This window comes from Perca fluviatilis, chromosome 6 (assembly GCF_010015445.1).
Source record: "Perca fluviatilis chromosome 6, GENO_Pfluv_1.0, whole genome shotgun sequence".
NCBI classification, from domain to species: Eukaryota; Metazoa; Chordata; class Actinopteri; order Perciformes; family Percidae; genus Perca; species Perca fluviatilis.
This window is the reverse complement of record NC_053117.1, coordinates 29,055,946-29,072,646: the sequence shown is the minus strand read 5'-3', so window position 1 is coordinate 29,072,646 and position 16,701 is coordinate 29,055,946. Positions and strand designations below refer to the sequence as shown.

At 40.5% G+C, this 16,701-nt stretch overlaps 2 protein-coding genes across 7 annotated transcripts; one reads left to right on the top strand and one right to left on the bottom strand.

The window, feature by feature from the left end:
• Positions 1-479: 479 nt before the first annotated feature.
• zgc:152968 (uncharacterized protein LOC564848 homolog) lies at positions 480-11,900 on the bottom strand. 4 transcript variants are annotated; one of them, XM_039802801.1, is made up of 17 exons: positions 9,900-10,125; positions 8,673-9,340; positions 7,806-8,477; positions 7,630-7,719; positions 7,185-7,443; positions 6,514-6,854; positions 6,114-6,257; positions 5,918-6,032; positions 5,753-5,824; positions 5,530-5,667; positions 5,264-5,377; positions 3,991-4,064; positions 3,782-3,886; positions 3,381-3,496; positions 2,444-2,582; positions 1,086-1,206; positions 480-831 (listed from the first exon to the last, which is right to left on the bottom strand). In XM_039802801.1, the coding sequence occupies exons 1-17, from the start codon at positions 10,045-10,047 to the stop codon at positions 743-745; spliced, it is 3,405 nt and encodes a 1,134-aa protein (XP_039658735.1). In that variant the 5' UTR covers positions 10,048-10,125; the 3' UTR covers positions 480-742. The 4 variants fall into 4 exon arrangements, with proteins under 4 accessions (XP_039658735.1, XP_039658736.1, XP_039658732.1 ...); XM_039802802.1 differs by lacking the exon at positions 9,900-10,125 and adding an exon at positions 11,782-11,900 and having other exon boundaries at positions 7,806-9,340; XM_039802798.1 differs by having other exon boundaries at positions 7,806-9,340.
• Positions 10,395-16,584, top strand: poli (polymerase (DNA directed) iota). 3 transcript variants are annotated; one of them, XM_039802804.1, is made up of 10 exons: positions 10,395-10,612; positions 10,842-10,967; positions 11,061-11,225; positions 11,801-11,947; positions 12,153-12,389; positions 12,558-12,736; positions 12,960-13,051; positions 13,132-13,265; positions 13,900-13,961; positions 15,363-16,584. In XM_039802804.1, the coding sequence occupies exons 1-10, from the start codon at positions 10,519-10,521 to the stop codon at positions 16,140-16,142; spliced, it is 2,016 nt and encodes a 671-aa protein (XP_039658738.1). In that variant the 5' UTR covers positions 10,395-10,518; the 3' UTR covers positions 16,143-16,584. The 3 variants fall into 3 exon arrangements, with proteins under 3 accessions (XP_039658738.1, XP_039658737.1, XP_039658739.1); XM_039802803.1 differs by having other exon boundaries at positions 10,396-10,612; positions 13,900-14,120; XM_039802805.1 differs by having other exon boundaries at positions 10,529-10,617; positions 13,900-14,120.
• The last annotated feature ends 117 nt before the right edge of the window (positions 16,585-16,701 follow it).

The following is a 16,701-nucleotide window of genomic DNA, read 5'->3' as shown; positions in this document are numbered from 1 at the left end:
AGCCTGAAAAACTGAAGTTAAAACATTGTTAGCCTCTACATGGACATTTACTATCCATTTGCATTCCATTATGTGTGAATTCTTCATTTGTTCTTTTGTATATCACCAGTACCGGAAATTACTTCATAGACCTTTTTCACGGCAGACATGTTGACATGTAACAGTAGGAAAAGCACAGGTGTATTCAAAACCATTAATGATGGCTGCATTCCACTTAGAGAGGTCCTGGTTTTGTTCATGCTGACTCACTGAAATAGCTTACTGGGACACTTGATGGAATTGAGCCATCGTTAAGGTTATCAATTTTAGCTGTGCTTTTCCTACTATGACAAGTCAAAATGTCTGCTGTGAAAAAGGTCCATTGAAGACAGGTGTGCTCTAATTTGCATAACAGCACCTGAGGACAATCAGACATTAAACACCTAATGTTCATTGGCTGGTGGGGGGGGGGGAAAGAGAGAAACACACACACAAAGGGATTTCATGATATGCCTTTACTTGGATAATACTGATGACACTCCACCCCTTCGGGTTTATTTATACAGGCATCGAAACATGGGCTGTAAATCAAAATTTAACATACAGAAAATACTGTAATAACATAAATTCGGTAATTTAATCAAATCAAAAAAAACACAGCCCTCCCATTTCATCAGAACACAAATAGATGTGACAGTCAAATTTGCGCAACATCTGATTTTTCATGTATGAACAGTGTGGCGATTATCATGTTTTATTTCCATCATTTTTTCAGTTTTCCATCTTCTTTGACTTTCCATAACATAAGCTCCATGCAGGCAGCAGCGTCTTCTGCAGTGTCGTGGCCACAAACTGGGAGAAACATTAACACGGTGTATTTAAATAAATGTACACATTGGGAAAAAAAAGCATGAATTAGCTATACCTAAATTATATTGTTGCAAATACATACACTTTGGTAAGTCTTTACACTCAAATTTTGTTGTCAGATTATGATCCATTTTCTTTATTTGAATTTAGATTTTGTTTCAGATGTATTGGAGTTTTAACTTAGTGGACATTCAAGTAAAACAGACACTTGACTGTAGTTATCCGTGATGACTGACCACTCTCTTGGATGATCCTCCTGAGGTATTCAGCAGTGAGGTTGTTGAGGGTCAGCTTGTGAGGGAGGCCCAGACGGTGAGGGAAGACCACTGATGTGTCTACCACTGCCCCATGGAGCAACTACAGTAAAGAGGAAGATATCTGAATCTCTTTTTACGGGGTGGTGGGGGGGAGGGGGTAGCCTCTTCGGAAAAGTGACAATTACTCAATCATACAGGCGAAAAAACAGACTCAGCCAATGGCATGGCACTCAGCAGGAGTGGGGCCCAGAACGGATTTTTAGTCCCACTTTTGATCCATTTATACGATAGTAACTCAAAGTAATACTAGTTGTGTTATGGTGGCAAATATGAGATCAGGTATTTTATATTTATATATATATATATATATATATATATATATATATATACACACACACACACATGTCTGGCATATGTTGCCATGATGACATATAAAATATTGCTATTTTTAAAGCCTAGTTTTCTTGTGTTGCTTTTAAAAGTCAAACTTGCCAAATCCCTTTAACAGCTGAGAAAAGCTGGTACCTTACATTCAACCTTCTATGACCAAGATTTGTTGCAGTGTTTGTAGTTGCGATTGCCAAGTTAATTCAGAGTTTGTACTTTCTCATGAGGTATTTAAGTGAGTTATTACCTTTTACATTCAGGTTATCAATAATCCATTCGGGCTGCAATAATAATAATAATCAATCCGAAAACTGCACTTTAAATGTTAGTCACTTTTTTAAGTGGTGCCTTTTACGTATATTCAATTCAATGTTTACTAAAAGAATGTTGGAAAATATTTCCTTTCATTTGTTTTAAATTAAACAAGCAATTTGTTGCATTTCAGCAGAATACTGAATGCAGCAGAAATGCAGATCTGAGTACACTTTAATATTTGTTTATTTATCGCAAGTAATATCGTTATCACAATATTAAACGTTATCGCATATTTTCCTCAATCATGCAGCCCTATAATACAGATTATAAAAAGCACACTTTACTAATCACCCATCTAGAAAACAGCACTATTGCTAGATGGTCCTGTGGAAGTTGAGGTTTTAAAATGTGCTTTTATAAAAAAAAAAAATACAAATCCTGGCATTGAAGTTAAAACATGAACTATGAACAGGGATACTCCTGAAATATCAAAAAGGGTTGTTGCAGAAAAATTGTTTAGCAGATGGCCATGTTGAATGTGGGTGGCAATGCTCTGCTTGGTTTCAGTTTCATTTAAAAAACCCTGGGCTTGTTTAAAATCACAGGTTAGCCAGGACTGCAATATGTTGGAAAAGAATTTTTGCAAACAAAAAGGACAATAATGATGAAAAAAAAAAAAAAAGTATAGTAGTCACCTTCAGGGCACAGAGGTCTGTTTCCAGGCCATGTCCAATCAGAATGGTGTCGGCGCTGATGAAGCTCAATAAGGTCTCCTGCACCTCTGTGAGGGAGGTGCAGTTACCCTTCACATCTTCCTCACTGATTCCTGAAAATCTTGACAAGTAAAATGTCACACAGGCTACTGATAGGTGATTCAAATTAATTGATAAACAGTAGTTGTACCATTTCCTTCATTTATCACCCTGTATTAGTAAATACAAAAATTCCATATAATGGAAATTATATCTGTGGTATTGTAATGTACATTTCCAGTGCCTTTCAGCAAGACCATTGGCTCTAACTGTGTATTCCTATATTTTCCTAGTTCAAGTGCTATAGTATGCATTTTTAGGTTCTTGCCATCAGTTTTGGTTAATTGCCAGAGGAGGGATAGGATTTAAAGGGGTATTAGAATGATTATATTCTATTACCCTATATTCTATTATTTCTATATTATATTCGTTTTACGAAAATTGATGGCCAATTGCAATTTTGGTAAGACTGTGTGTTGGAGTTCAGCGGCCTGTGTTGCTGCCTGTGTTGCTGCCTGTGTTGCTGCCTCGCCGCCCGGCCTGCCTTCCTTCACAGACCCCGGCCTGCTATGAGGTACTTGGAGCTCCGTCACGGCAGCCCAGAGCACTCCATACCCACGCAAAGTCACTGTTTTTTTGCGCTAATGGACAACCAAACGCTGCTGCCCTGACAGAGCTCCAGGGCCTGCAACTCCCCTCTTCCTGCTAGCTAAATGGCCCGTGTATGTGAGTGAGAGCGCGGTCAGCGAGCTTGTTACACCAGCAATCTCTTACCACAGTTCCAGTTAATCTTTTAATGTGTGTAATTATAATGTGTTGAGTTATTTAAACAAACAATTGGGGAAATAAACGCTGCACACACAGCCAAGTATCTAATTACCTGGTGTTATAGTCGATAGCCTCATTATCAGGTCTGACGAAGGCGTCGTAGACGACATGCAGACTAGAGTTGACCACCGTCACTCTGGATAGCTCCAGACCATGAATAGTATAACACTAGGAAGACAAAAATAACACAATGTATATGTGCACATCAGGGAAAAACTATAGAATAAGTGTTTTGGAACAAACAAAGTGGATCTGGTATTGAATTCTTTTTCATTTTATTAACAAGTCTATTAAAGTTATGTCTTCTTTAAATACGTCAGTTTTACTTTGTAACTCAGATTTTCTGTGATAGATCCCCAGTTTTAATCATGGATTCTAATGAAACTTCCACAAATAAGCTGGTGTTTGTTGCTCAACATTAGAAAGAAAAAAAAGAAAAAACAACCTAATCACCATTTCACAATTCAAGGAGTAGACCCCAGGAATATTCTTATCTGAGGGATGTCTGGGGGCAGTCGAGACAAACCCATCCAGGCTGAGGGAATCATGGACATGCAACTGGTGAAGACAAAAAAAATAAAATAAAATCAGACTTTCATTTGAGAAGGTTTTAGGAAAGAATCAAGTTATGGAATTTTTTGTCTTTATTTGTCTTTTCCTACCTTAAACACCTGACATCCAGGTGCTCCCATGACTCCCTCACAGCAACTGTAGCGGGTCTCCACTCCACCTGGCACTGTTAACAGTTTAAAAATGTATACAATGCTCAGAATTAATTTCATTCTCATTTTAAGTACATACAATGAAATTAAAAGTGCCACTCTATGGTGAAAACGTAAAAACACACATTAAACTGAAGCGTGAATTATGGTTCTGCAGAGTCTCCACGCAGAGCTCTCGCAGTAACCTACCCAAGTGACCTGAAGTTTCTACTTGTGCGTTGATGGGTGCGTCCATCTCTTTAAGAAAATAGCAAAGCCGGTGTGGGGAGCGTGTGGTAGAGCGAGTGAGAGAGTGACGGTGATTAGCTTCGGAGCGAGTGCCGACTCTAGAGTCATAGTGAGAGAACCAAAGTGTCTCCACTGTGTTTTCTGACTACGGTGGGAAATCTGTAACAGGAAAAGTTAACACGGTTCTTGATTTCATGTTTATGGGGAAGGAGAACCAGGAAATGAGTCGGGGGAAATGCAACGCTACCAAGCCACGGCCGAGCGACATGCGTCGCAGCAACGTGTAGTTAAATTTTTCGAGAGGTGCACGTCAGGATACTGCGTAGGGTCCGTGCCTTCATGTACCTACGTACGTAGCCACGACGTAGATGTAACACAGAAGCATAAACCACACTTAAAAAGGTGCCCTGGTCATACAAAACCGTTTTTACTTGCATTTTTTTAAATATGTTAGGTCCATATGTGTTTGTGTTATGTTGTGAATGTGAAAATGAACTGCTACCTCCTCTGTCAGCTCTAGCCACTGAAAAGAAATAAGCAGAGAAATCAGGCCAATTACAAAAGCTGGTCAGTCTGACATCATGTTGCCTGAGCTCATTACTATTCATTAGCTCGCCCAGTTGGGCTGGGTAAAGGATTCTGACAGCCAGGATCTCATTGGCTAGCTGTTAGCCAATCAGATTCAAACAGCTTAGCTTGTTGAATATTAATGAGAACTGGCATAAATCGAGCTGAGTCTTCATGTAGGCTTTCTATACCACGCTAGAATGGCTTGAAACAAGGTAACCAAGGCATTCCATGGTAGAACTTCAGACATTACCACAAAGTAATGAAATACGTGTGGCAGGGCACCTTTAAGAACATAGAGCAGAGAATGTGAAGATGGAAAAATTAAAACTAGAGTAAATAGTAAAATAGTAATATAATTGACTCGTATTGCACATCTGATGGTGTAAGCTGTATAGTAAACACTTTGAAACATTACCTTTTTTCGTAACTCCTTTCCCATAGTGGTAATTACACTCCTCCTTACGGATGTGTTTGCCCATTTGGTTCACAGAGTATGTAGCGCCACATCGACAGCAGATCCTCTTAAGGGCTTTAATCAACACAACAGAAGAATCATCATTGTGAAATGTGCTAAAAAGAAACCATCATTGATAGTACACCACAGGTTAAGTGTGCCCTCTAGTGATATTATATGAGAACAGCATCAAACTGTCCATTCAGGGAGTCTATGTTTTTACTTACGGTCTGCACTGCCTTTCTTATTGTCAGCAAAAAGAACAGCCCAACCAGGTTTCTCTGGGTGTTGTACAGGATAGTTGCTCTCAACCAGCCTTTCCTCAGTCAAAATATAGTCCTTCAAACTCTCATAAAATGGCATATCTGCTGGGAAAAAAAAAAAAAATAATTGAGAAGATGTCAAAATATTAGAATAAAATGACAAATTCATTAAAAAGATTATTCTCACCGTTTTCTCTAAAATTCTTCAAATTAAGAGGAATGTTGCCTTTGGATCTTTGGCTGTTGACTTCATTTTCATCTGCACCAGAAAAATATAAATGAAATAAATATAAATTATATATTTTGTTACATTTCACGAAGAGCAGTTTTGAGTTTGTAAGAAATTCTCAACCTTTAGCAGCAACAGCACTTTGGTTCTTCAGCTTCTTCAGTGCATTCACTGCAACACTCAGATATTTGAGTTTGTTCACACTGCGATTATACACAGCCTTCTCTTCAGCAAGTGCCTATAAACAATAATAGGGACAGAAATGACTATCTAGACTGTAGTTTGTAATTAAGGATAACATTAAGTGGCACAAGCTCACCTTTTCAAAGGCATCATTAACATTGGCTGTTGTCTTGAGGAACTCCTCCGTAAACATGTTGACATAACGCTGTCGGATGTCATGGGGCACTTTGTCTTTAGCGGCCTCACACTGCTGCTTCAATTTCCGTTTAGTGGGCACTGGCTAAAAGAATTAAATTCATTATTAATATTTAGCAGATTTAACCTGTCTAACTCACACCAGACACAAGTTTAGTTCAAGTTGATTTTACTTACTACATGATTTAACTATTGATCATTTGTGTTGTGCTTCTATTATTGTTTTTATTAATGTGTGTGTAAGGTGTCCTTAGGTGTCCTGAAAGGCACCAACAAATAAAATGTATTATTATTCAAGTCTTTCACCATCACCCCAAAAAAGGCCATGTGTCACTTCTCACCTTGACAGTAGAATGGACAGCAGCTAGAGGAGTAGTGGAAACCGCTGGACTTGAATGTGCCGATGAAAAAGCAGAGTTCAGTGAAGGTTTACGTGCCGGGGCAGGAATGAGAACCGGTGCTGTGGTGCGGTATCTTTGCACAGGGGTAACAGCAGGTGGATGGCACATTTGTCTCACAGCGGCAGTGCTTGGGTACACTTGACTGAGTGGGGTTAGCACCGAAGTAACTTGGCTGGAACTGGAAGTGACAGGCAGGGGGAACGTGCCCTCGGGGAGGATGAAGTGCAAGTTGTTGCCCACTCCGATCACGGCAGTTCCCAAAGATACGTAGTTCATGTAAGCTATGGAATAAGACAAAAACATCCATACAGATGGAATGCATTCAGGCAAAGCTACTGAAATATAACACAAGATACAACTAAATCTACTTAAATATTTGCATACAAAAACAGGAAGGAAATGCTGCTTGATCTACATAGACTGTATGAAGGTCTCAATATGTTTTACTGGTAAAATGCCAACGTCACACATGACAGAAGGAATATTTAAAGTGCATGGTTTTCTTCATTTTACTTTTGTATTTGGACACTATTATATGTTCATTTTAATTGTAATCTTTCTTAAAGAATTACCCTAATAAATCTCATCCCCTACAGATAACAGATGCTTACCATTCTGCACAGGAGCAGGCTGCAGGTTTTCAGGGGTTTGAGTTAAAGGAAAAGGTGCAGTCTGGGTCTCTGGCTTCCACTGACAGGTGGATGAAACAAAAGCCTGACCACCTTTAACTGAAGCAGTCAACATGGAGGCTCCCTGCCGTACCTGCTGGATCTTGGGGGGGATTGAGGGCTGCGAGGCGAATCCTGACACCGCAGGCACACGTAAGGGAACCAGCACCTGGGGCTGAGGTCTGCGATTAGCTAATGGCTGCTGAATGGAGCAGGTAAAAGAAAAAAGGGAAATGCTTGAAATGATCTCTTATGCTTTAAAAATTCATAATTGTTATTCTCAAGAGGGTAGTGCCCAGAGGAAAAAGGCCAGTCTGAAATATTTATCTTATATTTAGTGCCTCCCCATATATGGAGACTTAAGATTAGTCATTTCATGTGTATGTACCTCTGTATGTTTGGCTTCATGAGCCACTCTCTTCTTTAGTGGCAATGCTTGGGGTTTGACATTGGGTTCATCTACATAAATAGCTCCAACCTAAAAATGACAATGAAAGGAATTTAGTCTTTAGACAGGGTCAAAGTTTTTTCATCTTGGATCTGGAGTGTCTACTGCATACTTACAGACACTTCAGGCTGCTTATCATTTCCCTTATCCTCGTTGTTAGCCTCCATGAAGATCCTGTAGCATTCCTCCATTGGGTCACTGTCAGACAGTTCCATTTCTGAATAGTTGAGCTCATCTTCATCATCAGAGCTGGAACAAATAGTTATAACCTCATCTTCTGTCCCAAAAAGCTGTTCAGTTAATCCGGATGATAATTCAGCTCGGTTGGCCAAACTTGATGCTGAATCGTGCCAAGCCTGGCTGCTGTCTGAAGCTGGTTCTGCTGGCGCCAGGTAGCTTTCAGGTGCAGCAGCTTTAGCCTGCATCTGTCCTGGCATTTTGCTTGACATTTTTTGGCTGTGTGGCAGCACTGATTGTACACATTTTGTGGAAGACCACTGATTACTAACTCTGTTCTGAGCTGGCTGCTCTGCTGTCTGAGCTTGCTTGGTGTGTTGTCTGCACGGTAAGTCTGAGTTAGCAACTGGAGCTTTATAAAAAAGTGAATTTGTTGGTGGAAAATGATGCGACTGCAGTGGATTCATTTTCTTAACACTATGGGGCAGCTCACACTGAGGTAATTCCACATGAAACGCATTTTCTTCCTTTTCCCCCACCAGATTGTTCCAGTTTTGATCTTGCAGGTCTGTGGTGGCAGGATTTGCAGGCTTCTCCAACATTTCAGCAGCCTGAAAGGGAGTCATTTTCTGACTTTCACTTTGCAAGTCTTCTAAACAGCCAGTTAAATCAACTACACTCCCATCAACCGATATATTTTCACATTCTTTGTTCTCACAAAGATATAATGGACCTTGATTGTTTTCAGCACCGCAATTACTATAAAGTCTATTGCCTTCTATTGTTGATGCAGGTGGATATGTTACCTTGCACACTTCAGCATTTAGAAGTGAAATAGGTGTTTGGACCTCCTCCGATTCCTCCACATTATCCTGGAGCGATTTGCCACCAACAGAATGAAGAGGTTTCTGAACTCTCGCTCTCTTTTTGTCAGGCGAGGGAGGAATGTCAATAATCAGGACGCAGTCTTCATTGGAGTCATCAAATGGCTCTGGAGATGGCGATCTGGAAAGCGGAGACGGACATGCGACTGGCTTCTTTTGGTCACAAGGTACAGTGTTAATTGCTCTTTTCAAACCCGGTCCATTTCTCACTTTTTGCTCTTTACTTGATGAGCTATAAGACCTTAAGCCAGCAGAAAAGTTGGACAGAGGGTCATACTCCAAGTCAGTCCTTGGTTTTGAGTTGTCAACCACGTACTTCCTTGCTCGAGAGTATGTTTTAGTTACGTCTGTGCACGAAGACAGCCTATAAGAACCTTTGTCTACATGTTTATCTGCAGTCTCAGACTTGGAAACAGAGAAATTAGGCATAGTGTTTATGCTGTCTGCCTGTACGGTCTGGTAGCGCGACAGTCGTCTTTGCTCCTGCTCCACCTCATGCCTTACAGTTTCAATCTCCTTGTTGATCCGCTCAAGCTCCTGGAGGCCATCATCTCTGGTCTCATCATTCACTGGATAGACATTTTGCAGTCCTGTATAAAAGAAATATGATATAGGACTTATTAGCATTATGGTGGAGGTGAGATTGGGTTAAATATAAATAAGTTGTTGAGAGTGCTGGTCGGTGTGACCTGTAGCTGTGTACAGAATAAACATCTCTACACAACCATAATTTGTGTTTCAGATCACAATTTTTAAGCACCGGAATTAAGAATTTGTGTTTGTGTCCCATTAGGCTATGTTTGAAATCCAGCTAAGATAACAGACCCACAAATGTGCCTCATTTTAATATTACATAACTTAACATTACAAGGATGAGGACACAAGGGTGGCTAAATTTTTCTCAGAGAAAGTGGGATACCATTCACTTCTAGGTATACAGTATTTCTAACCCTTATTTGAATGCAAAAAAAACGTGAGGAAGCCAAGAATTCTAGTACAAAAGTGAGTTGCTTCATCTTCAAGTTAGCTAGTTCAAAAAGTTTGAAAATGATTTAGCTAACCAACTTTATGCTTGAATTACTTTATCTATGCAAGTGCAAACTTTTAGGCAAAAGACACCAAGCTACGGCACACCTGAAAAACACTAACCTGCAACAACTTGCGATGGTTTATACGAGGCACCAAACGTATCCCGCAATTCTGTGGCATGTTTGTACAAACAGTGAGGCCGCTCACAATACCCACTTTTTGAAAAGGGACAATTTATATATGCAAAGAGACCAGACGAGGGAAACATCAGGAAAAACGCCACCTTTCAAAATACGCAAAAACCGTTTCGTTTAATTAGCTAGCTAATTAACCTTCATAACCGTTGAGCCGGAGGCTGCGAATGAAACTCTTGTGACGTCAGCTTCGCTTATATAGGCTCTGTTCAGGTTGCAAGCGGTCGCGAGACGACCGTTAGTAACGTTAAATAAAAACATTTTTAAAAATTGTCCCTGAATATGTATATTTTTCGATATTTTCTGGAAATGAAAGTAGTTTAATCCCCGAAAAACAATAATATTAATAATAACAAGAGTTGATAGCTGCCCAATGTGTCGCCGAAATCCCTCCGCGCCGGCAGATGGCGCTGCTGGACAAAACTGAACTGGGACCTACACGAAATAGTAGTGAGTGATTCACTTTCCCCATCGCAGCCACAACAATACCAGTCTGAAATGGGATATCGCAATCTATAAAGCACTTATAATTTGCGTTGTTTGAAATGGCTAACAGCGAGGATGAGATGGAAGAGGATGAAACCGAGTGGAAGAACAGTTTCGTGGATTCAGTCTCACTCAGCCCCGCTGCTGCTTCTGGTAAAGTATGAAGACTGGGAGGCTACTTCGGTAAATTTCTGTCTAACTTTACCGAAGTTGGGAGGCTTTGGCTAACTAGCTAGCTACAGTTTGGGGGTTTTTTTCTGGCTTTTGGACATGCAAATAGAAACACGGCTCTGTCTAACACCTATATATACCATAGACTATATTATACAGTCTATGATCTATACGTGTCAGATGGTATTGTATGTATAATCTCTTGTTACAGGTCCAAGCCTCAATAAGACATCCAGACCAACACCTGCACACAGAGTCATTCTGCATTTTGACCTGGACTGCTTCTATGCTCAGGTGGAAATGATCAGAAACCCAGCACTGAGAGAGGTCCCTTTAGGTAAACTGATTTAATACAAAATATCCTCTTTGGCGGAGGAATAAAAGTTGAAAGAATAATCTTGTGGTTTAATAATGTTTCTCAAACCATTAGGTATTCAGCAGAAATACATCATAGTCACCTGTAACTATGTGGCAAGGGATCAGGGTGTCACCAAGCTGATGTCTGTGACTGATGCTAAAGAGAGATGTCCTCAGCTGGTGCTGGTTAAAGGAGAAGACCTGACACACTATAGAGAAATGTCCTATAAACTGACAGGTATGCAGAATGCTCTGCAAATAGAGCTGTATTCTGATACAATCTGTAAAGTAGTTAGAAAAGGATTTAGAATTTAGTAAAAATCCACCCTAAACACCCTCAATAAATAGATGTTGCCAATAAATCTCATCTCACAATTTGATCTCTTATCTGTGGGTCCATTTACTGTTAGGTGGTAACAGAGAATAATTTAGGAATCTTTAAAACATCCACACAAAACAACAAATATCAGGTTTTGGTATCAGTCTCTCAGAAATAGTGCCAGAGATACTGTCTAAACACTTATAGGAACTTTTAGAAGTCAGAATGCAATTCAAAAACAAGACATTTTGTAATTGAGAAAACGTATGAGTATCATTTTCAGCTATAAAAATGTCACCCTCTTGCTGTGCTATCACTAGTACTATTGTTTTTAATTTCCTCATACACGTTATAGCCCACAGATTAGTGCAACACGTTCACTCTATTCTCTGATGGTTGTTAAAAGCTATTTTGAGAAATTATATTTTAGCTAACATCATGTATATTTTATGTTTCTTTGGTCCTCTTTCTTTACCTTTTTTGTCTTCATTTAGAGCTGCTGATGTCCTACTGTCCACTGGTAGAGAGGCTTGGATTTGATGAAAACTTTGTGGACGTCACAAATATGGTAGAAAGAAGGCTCGCACAGACACCAGAGTCTAGCAGCCTTTCATTCAAAGGACATATCTACAACCATTTCAGTAAGTCGCACCTGTTGTTCTGGTGTATTGCTGTACATCTATGTACATCTGGCTCATGGTAACCAGGAAATGAGTTGTGAAACAAGCCAAGAAGCTGCAACTTGTAAAATATTTGCATTGCACTCTCAGTTTCCCTTCACGTGAAACGTTAACTTATTGGATTACACAACCACAGATACCTTTCTGTTTTTCTTTTCCTGCCCAGGTGCAGATGTCAAACCCAGTGATCATCCGAGGTTGGCTTTAGGTTCACACATTGCAGCAGAGCTGAGAGAAGTTATCCACAGCAAACTGGGTCTGACTGGCTGCGCAGGCATCGCCACGAACAAGCTACTGGCCAAACTAGTGGCGGGCACCTTCAAACCCAATCAGCAAACCACCCTGCTGCCAGAGAACGTCAGCGACATCATGGGCTGTCTGAGCAGTGTCCGCAATGTACCGGGTATAGATGTTTACCTCAGCTTATGTGTAACTTTGTTGCCCTTACCACTTTTATGTGCAGTATTGCTTTAATGTTTTTAATTGAAAGCTCTTTAGTGTGTTTTTGACCCATGTCACTTGTATTTAGTATCCCTGACAATACATTTGTGGTCCCATCATGTATTTTTAGGAGTAGGTCACCAAACCGCTAAGAGACTTCAAGCCCTGGGATTGGTCAGCGTGAAAGACCTTCAGCTCTTCCCATTGAATGACTTGGTGAGAGAGTTTGGAGTTCCCAGCGCTCAGCGCCTAAAGAATCTGGCCCTTGGTGTTGATGACTCACCTGTCGTCCCTACTGGAGCCCCTCAGGTAGGCTAGGATATCCCGGAAATGACCTGTGTCTTCTAAGCTCCTTCTGAGTTATTTATGACAGTTAGAAGTAATTGTCGACTCACTCTTACAGGTCTGCGCATGTGACTCATACACATTGCTGATATTGTAATTTTGAGTTCTTAATTACTTTCCCTTCTGATGGAAAAAAATTCTATTTTACCATATCTTTCCTTAATTAGTATCCAATTTCATGTTTCAGTCTCTCAGTGACGAAGACTCCTTCAAGAAAATCTCATCAACTACAGACGTTTTGGAAAAGATTCAAGAACTCCTGAGAAGTCTGGTGGAGAGGCGAGATACTTGTCATTGTGGTCTTTTATGCTCGACTCGTGGTTGCTGAATCTAACCTTTGATCATTGTTTGTAAACTAGGATGCGCAAAGATGGCAGGCAGCCTCAAACCTTCCGGCTGACCATCCGTAAATACTCTGCGACCAACAAGTGGTTCAGTCGGGAGAGCCGGCAGTGTCCAATCCCCAACCACATAGGGCAGAAGATCTCCTCTGGTAAGCTCCTGCACCAGGAATAACACTGTGCTGCAAGAGCTCAGCATGGCATATGTAAACACTTTATGAGGGTTTCCACTCACCATAAAAATAATTGAGCCCTTAGCACTGATTGCCATGAATGTACTTGATTTTTGTCAGTTGAATACAGCACCCAAATGCATTATCTGTATGCCTCAGCACTATGGAGTTTACTCTATCCTCAAAGGGTTTAAACAGTAGGGGAATATGTTCACCGTGATTTGTTGGCTTTAAAGCAACACCAAAGATTCTTTTGTAACTTAAAATAATGTTTCCAAAATCGTTTCAGTGGTTCATCAACTCGTAACAGGATGAACGGCACTTCTGCATTCGCTTTGCGGCCCTCTATCGGCTATAACCGCACTATGCAAGTTTGCCAGAACGGGTAGCGGATCTGTAGTTGAGACATAATTCCGCTTCCAACCTGTAGGGGGGCCAAAGAGGAAACATGCTTTGGTGTTGCTTTAAAATGCCATAAGTGCAACAATATTGTGTGCCAATTTTGGCTCATTACATTAGGCAAGACCTTTTAAAAGCTGCCCTGCTCGTCATCTCCATGTCCTGCTGTCCAAAAGTGCCATTAATTAATTTTATTTCTGTAATGTGTCTACAGACAGCAGTGATGATACTGTGGTCCAGCTGGTCCCGTTGGCTATGGAGCTCTTCCACAAGATGGTAGACAGCAGCGCCGCCTTCCACCTCACCCTCATTAACGTTTGCTTCAGTAACCTGCAGAGCAAAGGAGCTGCCGTCAGCGGAAAGGGCTCCATTAAATCTTTTTTCACACACAGCACGTCTGCCAGAAAAACACAAATCTTCTCATCACAACGCCAGGTAGCGCAGTGAAGTAATGCATTATAATCTGGCTTGCCTCATTATTACTGATCAGATAATGGCATCATCATTTCCACCAGGGTATCTGCAGGACAGTTGAAACGTTTTAAAGGAACACGCCGACTTATTGGGACTTTAGCTTATTCACCGTAACCCCCAGAGTTAGATAAGTCGATACACATCCTTCTCATCTCTGTGCGTGTTGTAACTCTGTCTGACGCTCCCAGCGCTAGCTAAGCCTAGCACAGATCCTGGAGGTAACCGGCTCCAACTAGCCTACTACTCCGAATAAGTGACAAAATAACGCTAACATGTTCCTGTTTACATGTTGTGATTTGTATAGTCACAGAGTGTACAAATAACAAGGTCACTATGCTTTTACTATCTAGTAATTGTTGACTGTATTACTCCAACTCTCAGCAAACTCCAGGCGAACTCTCTGCTCCTCACCACAGGGCTTCAGGTGCTGCTAGCAAATCACTCCGCCCAAGTAGCAGAAGTAGCAGTGCTTCGCCTTTCTGAGAATATAGTTCCCATTTTGTATACGGTTAGAAAACGGCTGTGTCTCATGTGACCTTGTTATTTGTACACCCTGTGACTATACAAATCACAACATGTAAATAGGAACATGTTGGCGTTATTTTGTCACTTATTTGGAGCAGTAGGCTAGTTGGAACCAGTTACCTCCAGGATCTGTGCTAGGCTTAGTTAGCGGTGGGGGCATCAGACAGAGTTACAACACGCACGGAGATGAGAAGGGCTTATCTAACTCTGGGGGTTACGGTGAATAAGCTAAAGTCCCAGTAAGTCGGCGTGTTTTAAGATGCACTGATTTCAGGTTCCCTTTTTTTATGCAAGTTTTTTATTAAGTTTTCTGATAGATAAACAACATAACACAAGACAAGATACAGTATCACAGTAAATTAAAGGAGAACCAGTAAAAAGGAAATTATTTTTAATTGATAGGCCAAATTGTCCCTTTTTCCATTATACTTTTGATGGAATGATCAAGAAACCGTTAAATAGCAATCTATGCTGTATTTAAAAAGGTCTTAAAATGTCTTCAATTTAACATGGTGAAACCTTCCGAAACCCTGCTTCATGCTTACTCAATGCTAAAGAGATTTTATTCTTTCGCACTGTGCTGTTACGTGATGCCTACAGGATTTTCTCTTCTTAGAAATAGTGTGTTAGTACTTTCCTGAAATCATCTGTCCCCCCTCCTCTTTTATTCTCCAATAGGATGATTCCTCTCAGAGTGGAGATAGTAACTGCATGGATCATCAGTTCAGCACGCCATGCTTGATTACTGAACCTACCTCACAAAAGACAGTAACCACAAAAAGCCCTCGTAGCTCTGAGGCAGCATTACATGGGTTTAAAAGAAAACAGAGCCCTGTTGTTGCTGTAGAAGACCCTCCGCTTCAGAGAATATCCTGCACCACAGCGAGGTCGGACCCTGGAGAAACAAATATCGCACACCGATTGCCCCCGAATGTTGACCCCAAAGTGTTCTGGCTTCTCCCTGAGGAAATCCAGAAGGAACTGTTATCTCCTGCCTACACAAACCCTTTACCTGGCACTTCATCAAGCTCATCTGCAGTCGTTGATGCCCCTTGCATAACAAAAAGCAATCCACCACAGTCATTTACAGACTCACAAACTATTAAAGACATAAAAGAGGCTGCAGAAAAATTGGTTCCATCTAACAGGCCAACCACTGTAAATCCCCACAGGCCTGACACATACGTATTTCCAGGAGAAAACGTCATGGAAGAAGGGAGACGGTCATTCCCCCAGTCTTCTGACTGTGAGATTCCGGGAAACGTGGACCCTAAGGTGTTTTCTGAGCTTCCGCCGGACGTTCAGAGAGAGTTAATGTCTGAATGGAAGCAACAGAAGCCCGTCCTGAAGACGGCATCATCCAGGAAACCAGGGAGAAGCTTGATGACCAAAGACAGAAAGGCTGCAGGAAAAGGCAGCCAGGCAAACAATCTTTTCAAGTATTACAAACCCAGTTAGAGAGGGACACATAACTTCTGCTAAAGGTAATTTATGACGAAAATAAACTCGTACTTTGTTATGTTCTTTATCTTAAAGATCTTTTTGGTTGTTCTCGTGATATATATATATATATATATATATATATAGGGAGTGACAGGGATTAAACAAAATAAAAGAAACACTTAACAGTATTCTACAATAGCCCTTTAGCAAGAAACAATTTGGTGAGGGATTTTGCTGACACTACTGCAAATCCAACTTAAAAAGATATGGAGGACTGATTTTTGATACATTACTCACAAAAAAAGTGGTTACAATTAGATTCACACCAGCATTAACTAGCACAATTAATTAATTGATCAATGGTTTAGTTATGTAATTGGATATAAAAAACAACAGACTTAAAAATATTAAAGTTTGAGCAAAAAAAAAAAAAACTAGTAAGGGAACTATTTGTCAAGAATTAATGTTAAACACTCCACTATTGATTTTGCTCAATATCCTTTTACACTCCAAATACGCAAACAAAAATAGTATAATCGTAAGTTGATCAAAGTTTGATATTTATTTCAATTTG

Coding starts and splice junctions, on each gene's coding strand:
- zgc:152968 (XM_039802798.1), bottom strand. CDS start 10,047: ATGTTTCCCTCGTCTGGTCTCTTTGCATATATAAATTGTCCCTTTTCA. Junction 6,258..6,513: donor CTGTCCATTCTACTGTCAAG/GTGAGAAGTGAC, acceptor TAATTCTTTTAG/CCAGTGCCCACTAAACGGAA. Junction 1,207..2,443: donor CAGACCTCTGTGCCCTGAAG/GTGACTACTATA, acceptor TCTTTACTGTAG/TTGCTCCATGGGGCAGTGGT.
- poli (XM_039802803.1), top strand. CDS start 10,519: ATGGCTAACAGCGAGGATGAGATGGAAGAGGATGAAACCGAGTGGAAG. Junction 10,613..10,841: donor CAGCCCCGCTGCTGCTTCTG/GTAAAGTATGAA, acceptor CTCTTGTTACAG/GTCCAAGCCTCAATAAGACA. Junction 13,266..13,899: donor AGGGCAGAAGATCTCCTCTG/GTAAGCTCCTGC, acceptor ATGTGTCTACAG/ACAGCAGTGATGATACTGTG.